The sequence below is a fragment of the Garra rufa genome, chromosome 6, assembly GCF_049309525.1.
Source record: "Garra rufa chromosome 6, GarRuf1.0, whole genome shotgun sequence".
Taxonomy (NCBI): Eukaryota; Metazoa; Chordata; class Actinopteri; order Cypriniformes; family Cyprinidae; genus Garra; species Garra rufa.
In genome coordinates, this window is record NC_133366.1 from 34,080,369 (window position 1) to 34,090,177 (window position 9,809).

The 9,809-nt window shown below is 34.4% G+C and overlaps 1 protein-coding gene across 1 annotated transcript in view; it reads left to right on the forward strand.

Annotated features, from left to right (window-relative positions):
- lrba (LPS-responsive vesicle trafficking, beach and anchor containing) overlaps window positions 1–9,569 on the forward strand; it is a 352,295-nt gene extending 342,726 nt beyond the window's left edge. Inside the window, exons 56-57 of the mRNA XM_073842640.1 lie at window positions 6,418–6,569; window positions 8,099–9,569. Coding sequence (XP_073698741.1) covers window positions 6,418–6,569; window positions 8,099–8,189 — 243 coding nt within the window. The 3' untranslated portion in view covers window positions 8,190–9,569. The remainder of the gene's footprint in view (window positions 1–6,417; window positions 6,570–8,098) is intronic.
- Window positions 9,570–9,809: the final 240 nt, after the last annotated feature.

The window sequence follows — 9,809 nt, forward strand, 5'->3', positions numbered from 1 at the left end:
GATGAGTTGAAGATTGCTGATGAAACTGTCGGGAATGTACAAACCGATATCCAAAAGCTCCTGTCGGGTGTACGATGTAAAGGCACTACTGTTCGGTACGAACAGACCCGAGATGAGCAGGTAAAATACTGCAAATTTGCAGAAACTGGAGAGACACTGAGCCTCGCGATGTGTACGCGCCGCCATCTTGGTCTTATTTATTTTTTATTTTTTTGCCAGAGAATCCTGAAAAAAATATGGTTTCTTAAAAAAAAATCAAGTATTGATTTCTTGAGCACCAAATTAGCATATTAAAATGATTTCTGAAGGATCATGTGCCAAAAATTCAGCTTTGTCATCACGAGAATAAATTCCATTTGAAAATACATTAAAATAGAAAACTTTTATTTTAAATGTGAAGGTATTTTACAATATCACTGTTTTTGATCAAGTAAATGCAGCCTTGGTGAGCATGAGGATTTTCTTTCAAAAAAAAAAAATATAGACCCCAAACTTTTGAACAGTTGTGACTTTCTAAACAATTTAACTGATTCTTGACCTTGTTCAAAGTCAACACAATTTTTGGTTTAATTGATCTAAATCTGAAGTGATTTTGAAAGGGTTCACAGCATAAGAGACAAAATGTATTAATTTTGATTATTAATGCAAATAAAGCCACAGGCATGCTAGACTCCATTGACTTCCATTCATACTCATGCTAGTTTCATATTCTGCTGCATATGAAAGTTAAAATTGGTTTAAAGCTGAACTGTTTGGTTAAGTCATTGGGACCAGCATAGGTTCTAAACATCACAAATTGAAATCTTGGACAAACTTCAAATCTGGGAAAGTGACGTAAATTATTTTTTCTCATTTTGAATATTTCTTAATTCTTATTTGTGACCCTGGACCACAAAACCTGTTATAAGGGTCAATTTTTAATTGATTTATACTTCAACAAATAAGCTTTTCATTGATATATGGTTTGGGATAGGATAGGATAATATTTGGCTGAGATACAACTATTTGAAAATCTGGAATCTGAGGGTGCAAAAAAAAAAAAAAAAAAAATCTAAATATTGAGAAAATAGCTTTTAGAGTTGTCCAAATGAATTCTTAGCAATGCATATTGCTAATCAGTACAGTAGGGAATTTACTAAATCTCTTCATAGAACATGATCTTTGCTTAATATCCTAATGATATTTGGCATAAAAGAGAAATTAAGAATTTTGACCCATACAATGTTTTTTTTGGCTATTGCTATTACTTGCTAAAACCAGTCTTAAGTCGCTGGGGTATGTTTGTAGCAATAGCCAAAAATACATTGCATGGGTCAAAATGATAGATTTTTCTTTTATGCCAAAATCATTAGGAAAATAAGTAAAGATCATATTCCATGAAGATTTTTTGTAAAATTAATACTATAAATATATCAAAATGTAATTTTTGATTAGTAATATGCATTGTTAAGAACCTAATTTGGAGAACTTTAAAGGTGATTTTCTCAGTATTTTGATTTTTTTGCACCATCAGATTCCAAATTTTCAAATAGATGCATCTCGGCCAAATATTGTCCTATCCTAACAAACCATACATCAATAGAAAGCTTATTTATTGAGCTTTCATGTGATGTATACATCTCAGTTTTGTAAAATTTAACCTTATGACTGGTTTTGTGGTCCAGGGTCACATTTGTGATTTATTATTTATTAAAAACAGAAGCCCTAAAGCATTCTAAAGTGATTGCAGCTTTAGTCAGCTGAGCTTGGAGATTTTATTTTATTTTAATTATTTTATTCACTACAACAGAATAATAACCTTAATATCAACCTGTTCTCATGACGAAAATGTACCTGTCTGATCTTTTTCGCAAGACGCAAAATACATACCGCCATGTACTTTTTGTGACACATTCAGTGTGAAATGTCCACTGAGTGTTATTTTTTTCAGTGGAAGAGATGAACGTACATATGGTACGTTTTATGTGACGTTGGTTTTGTATGTGTCACTGCAGTTCTGACTTGAAATGTCCGTTGAGTGGTGCTATAACTCTAATGCTCTGTGACGTTTTAAAATAACGCCCCATTTGCATTACACCTAAACCTACCCGATAGTATGAACAAAAGTGAATGTGACGTAAAAACGCAATAGCAAGCATGCCATTTTAGCTTGTTTTTCGATCTCTCATCTTTCAGCTCTTTCATTGTGAGTCATGTTTTTCACGGGATTCATACCCAAGGATTCCACATCCTAAGTCCAATGCCGTGCCAGCTGAGCTACCGAGCAAGCTTGTTAAGTTTGCGAAAGTGAAACATATGGAGCTGTAATCATAACTGTGTACAAAAACGATTACAAGTGCTCGCTGTTTTACCGCCTCTAGTGTTCATTTCTTTTTGGAAACTGCAGAGATATGTACTTATTGGAACGTATTTCACGTCTTGCGAAAAAGTTCCCATAGGTACGTTTTCGTCATGCAATTAGGTAGCTTAAATTAAACACTATCTCCACCTAACCAGTCTCACAGCAAAAATGCCATGCTAACCAACCCCAAAATCAAAAACAAGGGTCATTTTGGCACAATTGAGTTTACTCATATGATCCGCATGAAAAGTAGCAAAAGTTACATAAGTATTTCTAATCAGTCATCACTGTCATTTCCAAGTACTCAAATTCTCATGACTGTTTCTAACAACACATACACACATAGACGCACTACTGTAAGCTCCTCTCATGCCAGATGAAGTGTCATCTTAGTGACAGTGCTTGTTTTTGTGGAGAAGAGGGTGTGTGCGGTTTTGTGTTCGAGTGTGTGGTTTGCTGGTACGGTTTGTTGCTGCGGTTAAAGTGAGTCTTCATGCTGATGATCTGACAGAACATTAATTTGGACAAGTAGAAATAATACATGAATGACTCTCTGGAGCCCACAACTGAGCGTCTGTCTGTTAGTAACCATTTTAGCAGACATTTCCAGAGCCTTCGGCACATACGCAATGCACTGCATTAAAGTCTTCATAAATCCAGTCTTTACCCGTGCCAGACATGTCCTGACCTAACACAGACAGATCAGCAGATCAGGAGGAAAAAAAACACAGTGGGGCATCATCCAACACAACCCTGTTGTTTAAAATCACGGCATGACTGTAAGTCAGATATCTGAGTCACGGCAGCCATCTTGGAGGATTCTGGAATGGCGGCCCTAGAGGAGATCTCTGATTTATGTTTCTGACCCAGCCCGTTCTACAACCTGGACATCTTTGCTTCTCACAGACCCTTTTCCAGACCTGGTCCAGAGGGACCACCGTGAATGCTGGATTATGTACTGATATATTTTCTCAGACATCTTTGAAGTAATAAGGCACATTCGAACAGAAGACTTAATTCATGTTGCAGCAAAGATCAAACCATATCATCAAGTCACAGAGTGAGTCACAGGGTGGAGTTTGAGTCAGTTCAAAACAATAGAGTCGAAGAGATTATTCATATTAAGGACACTAGCTTGGATGAATAACTCTGAAGAATCGCTTTATTCTTTGCGTGTCATTTAACGAGACAGAGTTGTGACCGCCTTTGGTAATGCTTCCCTTCCGTGTGATTCCGACCTTGTATGTCTGTCCCAAGCTTCTGCTTTATACCACAAAAGAAATAAAGTGCTCAGGGGTTTGCCACAGTGTAACCTGAACCCTCATTACACACATCTTAGATATATCCAAAACAAATCAAAAGAAATCGCAAGCACGCAAATGCACTCAGATCCCAGCTGCTGTAACAGCCTGAAGTTTGCTGGAAAGCGATCTAGCAGAATAGTCTCTGTGATTGATACTGGGTATTTCACTCATGACTGTGGTCATGGGGAATGAGAGGAGTGTGTTAGTGTGTGTGTAAGGAAGAAGAGCAGAAAAGTCTGATCATTTATTTTGTAGCTTATAGTAGAAGTATGACAGTTGTTGTGATTTTACCATGGTTGAGTTTACAACATTGTATTTTAATTGCTCTTTTTTAACTTTTTTTTTTTTTGTCCTCCCCAATTACAGGGGACAAAACCAGGCTAGTTTTACAGGTTTTTGAGGTCTATTCCCAAACACTCAACTGTCCTTATTGCTAGGCATGGTTTTTGCAATAATAATAGTATTATTAGTATTAGTATTAGTGGTATTAGTAATACAAATGAAGTCAAAGGTTTACATACACCTTGCAGAATCTGCAAAATGTTAATTATTTTACCAAAATAAGAGGGATCACACAAAATTCATGTTGTTTTTCATTTAGTACTGACCTGAATAAGATATTTCACATAAAAGACATTTGCATATAGTCCACAAGAATAATAGTTGAATTTATAAAAATGACCCTGTTCAAAAGTTTACATACACTTGATTCTTAATACTGTGGTACGTGAATGATTTACAGCTGGGTTTTTTTTTTTTTTAGTTTTTTTTGGTTTAGTGTTAGTTGTTCATTTAGTCCCTTGTTTGTCCTGAACAGTTAGACTGCCTGCTGTTCTTTGGAAAAATCCTTCAGGTCCCACAAATTCTCAGCATTTTTGTGTATTTGAACCCTTTTCAACAACTGAGGGACACATATGCAACTATAACAGAAGGTTCAAACACTCAACTGATGCTTCAGAAGGAAACAATGCGTTAAGAGCCAGAGGTTGAATAATTTTTGAATTCAAAGGTCAGGGTAAACATGTAAGTATCTTCTGTAGCTTCTGAAGGCAAAAATAAGACAAATGTACACACCTTTATTCTGTTCAAAAGTTTACACCCCTGGCTCTTAATGCATCGTGTTTTCTTCTGAAGCATCAGCGAGCGTTTGAACTTTGTGTAGTAGTTCCATATGAGTCCCTCAGTGTGAAAATATGGATATCAAAATCATACAGTCATTGTTGGAAAAGGTTCAAAGACACAAAAATGCTGAAAAACCAAAGAATCTGTGGGACCTGAAGGACTTTTCTGAAGAACAGCAGGCAGTTTAACTGTTCAGGACAAACAAGGGACTCATGAATAACTATCACTAAACAAAAAAAACTAACAAAAAAAAAACATCTGTGGATCATTCAGGTAACAACATAGTATTATGAAACAAGTGTATGTAAACTTTTGAACAGGGTCATTTTTATAAGTCCAACTATTATTTTCTCTTGTGAACTATATGTAAGCAGCTTTCATGTGAAATATCTTTTTCAAGTCAGTAATAAATAGAAAAACAACATGCATTTGGTTTGATCCCTCTTATTTTTTGCAGATTCGGCAGGGTGCATGCAAACCTTTGACTTCAACTGTATTAGTATTATACTCTTGAACAGGAAATCTTCAGGCTGTCCTTTCTTCAAAACTTGGTTGAATGAAAAGCTTCATGTTATAAATGGAAGCCAAAGTTCTCCATTCCATACTAGATTCTGCTGTAAGCATCACCTAAACCTAAATTTTAAATAATACATCAAAACCCTCTAAAGGAAAATAACCAGCTAATGCAATTTGTCAAGCTTATATATTTAGTCTAATTAATTACACTTAATAGCCACTTTGTAAACACACTGCCATTACACCATCTTCTCCCAAAGGAGAAGTGTGTGTGTGTGTGTGTGTGTGTGTGTGTGTGTGTGTGTGTGTGTGTGTGTGTGTGTGTGTGTGTGTGTGTGTGTGTGTGTGTGTGTGTGTGTATATGTATGTGTAGCAAATGAAAGAGCCCAGTCTGTTTGCTGTTCTATATTATCTGTATTTCTCGTGGGACCTCTAAAGTGTTACACAGCCCATGTGCGCACAGGAAAACCAGATGAACAGAATAAATCTCATAGTCTGTCTGCCCTTCACCGCAGGATACCACCGCTACAGCGGTTTAAGAAACAAACTGTTCGCCAGGTTGGCCCCGTGCATGCTGGGAAAGAAAGGGGCTTATGCGACTTTTGATTGGATGAGGCAGCCACTGGCAGGGCACGCTCACTCTAAGGTCCACAGGGGTGTCAGTAAACCCCTGTAATCACCGGTCAGCCGGACGCTCAAGACGTTCATCACCCGCTACAAAGAGCTTATTCACTGAGCCGAGAGCATAAAAAAGCACATTTAAACACCCATCAAATGCTTATCAGTGTTATTTATCATCCAGAAACATGAAAGGCCACTAAAAGGTCAGGTTTTGAGTAGTTAATTGCTTTTAATGACAAGATTTTAAATGACAAGATCATAACTATGACTGATGGACTTTACTGGATATTTACTGAGAAGCCAAAATCTTTTAAACGTTTTTGTATGACTTGTATTTCCTCTAAAAGTTAAAAAAAAGAACAATATACTCAGCTACATGATCCCACGACTTGGACTTGGACTTGGAAAAAAACAAAAAACAGAAAATACTGACTGTGTGTGACAAATAGACTGTCTTCTAGTTAACATACTGAATATCATCTATTTTTTTTTTTTTTTTTTTTTTTGCTGCAGGCGATGCTGCTAAGTAAAGATGGACAGTATCTGCTGTCTGGAGGAGATGCAGGAGTTCTCAGCGTGTGGCAGATTCATGATCTCAAACAGCTCTTCACTTACCCAGGATGTGATGCTGGAATACGCTCTATGGCTATGTCACATGACCAAAGGTAACATACATTGACAACAACTAAGTTCCTGGTTTTTTTAATAGACGAATGATAAAAAGAATAACAATATTGAATCTCCATTTTGACATGAGCGATTCACTTTGTGAAAACACAATTGCATCCAGTAGTTTTTTTGGTAATGGCCGGAGATATTAAAAATAAAGAAATGAAATTTTATACAAATTAATTTAAAATAGAATTGTTTGGATTTGGAAATGTTTTGGTCGTTTTATTATTTACAATAAATAAAATTCTTAATTTTAAGCCATAATCTTTCAAATATACATATACTACCAGTCAAAAGTTTTTGAACAGTAAGATTGTTAATGTTTTTAAAGAAGTCTCTTCTGCTCACAAAGCCTGCATGAATTTTGTCCAAAGTACAGCAAAAACAGTAACACTTTGAAATATTTTTACTATTTAAAATAACTGTTTTCTATTTTATTCCTGTGATTGTAAAGCTGAATTTTTAGCATCAGCTGAATAGATTTTTTTCAGGTTTCTTTGATGAATAGAAATTTCGGAAGAACAGCATTTATCTGAAACAGAAATCTTTTGTAACATTATAAATGCCTTTATCATTACTTTTGATCAATTTAAAGCATCCTTGGCAAATAAAAGTATTAATTATTATATTATGCCTATATATAAACAGTGCTGTTCAAAAGATTGGGATAAGATTTTTTTTTTAGGTTCTTTTGCTCACCAAGGCTGCATTTATTTGATAAAAAATACAGAAAAAAAATGTAATTATGTGAAATATTATTGCAATTTAAAATAACAGGTTTCTATTTTAATATACTTTAAAATTTAATTTATTCATATGATTTAAAGCTGAATTTTCAGCATCATTACTTTTAATATTTTATGAGACCCTTGATACTTTTTCTTTTTTTTTCTATATTTTACTTTTTTCAGGATTCTTTGATAAATATAAAGTTTATTTAAAACAGACATTTTGTGTTCAAATATGCAGTATTATTAAAAGATTTGGGGTCAGTTATTTTTATTTATTTATTTTTTTTAGAAATTAATACTTTTATTTAGTAAGTATGTGTTAAATGGATAAAAAAGGTGATAGTAAGTACTTATATTGTTAGTAAAGATTTATATTTTGAATAAATTGTGTTATATAATATTAAGCCACACAACAGCTTCAAGACTGATAAATCAGCATATTAGAATGATTTCTGAAGGCTCATGTAACACTGATGACTGGAGTAAGGGCTGATGAAAATTCAGTGTATATTTAAGTATATTAAAATAGGAAAATCACAATATTACAGGTTTTTCAGTATTTTTGATCAAATAAACACAGCCTTGATGAGCATAAGAGACTCCATTAAAAGCATTAAATATCTAATCTTACTGATCCCAAATTTTGAACAGCAGTGTATGCATAATCTGGAATTAGCAGAAACCAAAATGTTACAGCTGTCCAATAAGTGAATTCTGCAGTCAAAATATCCGTCTAATATTTATCGGCCATGTCTCTTTCTCCCTCTCTTCTCTCTATCACTGCTGTGCAGATGCATCATCACTGGAATGGCGTCTGGTAGCATTGTTCTGTTCTACAATGACTTCAACAGATGGCACCACGAATACCAAACTAGATACTGACCCAGTGACGACACAGAGGGAACACAGACCACCCTGTCACCGTTCATAAAGGCACTACCAATAGTCATGAATGTATTCTAAATATTTAAAGAAGCAAAACTATTTTTTAAAGATGGCGTTGCTATATTTTGTAGATCTTATGGAATTTCTTACTATATAAATCCTAAGGGCAGGGGTTATATACCTAATATTTGGAAAAAATAAATAAAAATAAAAATCTATTTTTAGCTGTCAAAGTCTATTTTCACCTTTCCTCTTGTGAAAAAGACTGGTCTGAGTGGTCAATAGCTAAATGACTATATTTACTTATAGTGTCTATGAATAGATGATTTTTTTTTTGTTGTTGTTTTTGTGTAACTTAGGGTGGGTGAGTGTTTTGCTTTGTTTTGTTTTGTTTTTTCTCTCATTTGCTGTGATTTTGACAGGATGCCATTAAACGTCATGTTTTGTAGTTTAATAGCTCAGTTCCTGAAGCTAACAGGAAGCTGCCTCATTTTTGGGAGAAATAAATTACTCTGCTAAATGGAACTATTCAATTGTATCCATAGATGAAATAGATAGACATATCAAGGCATTCACTTTAAATGTTCACTTTATGAATGGAAAAGTGAGAGCATTTCTGAAGTTTTTTGTCAGTGATTGTTTTTGTTAAATGTGAATGGACCTCTTATGTGATCATGTAATGATGTCACTTTATAAACTGAAGGGGCGGATTCTGCATATGAAGGGAGAGTAATTTAGAAATGATATTAATTATCTTCATGGTTGGTCAGAAGTGATTTGGGGTGTGTTTGTATCTATCTTTTTGTCTTTTTGTTTGTTTATTGTGAGTTCCATATCTACTAAGTGTTCCAGAACTAAAAAAATTGAGGAGATGGAAGTGATAACAGAGGGAGGAGAAGAAAAAAATAATATCCATTTGAAGTGTCATCTAATAGACTTTTTGAAATTTCACCATTGTGCTTTTACCCTTAGTGTATGCATACATGAATGTGGGCAGAGCGTACTATTATGTTATACTAGCATCTGTTAGCGGAGATCAAAACTGATCTTGGAAGAAAAAATTATAACATTTCACTATATATTATTCATAAAACAACCAGCTCGAAATATAACCCCAGAGATTACACTCAGGGCAAACAGGGGTCTGTCAAATTGCAAAGAAAAGTTTATTTCTTAGTTTGTCAACTATGGTGTGATTCTGATATTGACAAATGCTGTCTGATTCCTTATGTTTGGTTTTGTTTTGTTTTTAATAGTTGTTGCTATCATTACTGTTGTATCATTCATGTTATATCTCAGCAAAATGGCAATCAGATTGGAACGAGCGTCCTGTGACGTGTATGATGGACTCAAACAATAAAATGGCATTTTGTACCAATAAAAGCTTATTATTGTTGTCTTTTCAGTAACACTGCCAGCGTTGGGGAAAGTTACTTTTAAAAGTAATGCATTATAATATTGCGTTACTCCCTTAAAAAAGTAACTAATTACATTACTTAGTTACTTTTTATGGAAAGTGATGCATATTTACTTTTACATTATTTTTGCTTTACTTTTTAAAGCTGGACAGGGCTTGCTTGCTTGTTTTTAATATAAAAAGTTAAGTTTTTAGCAAAT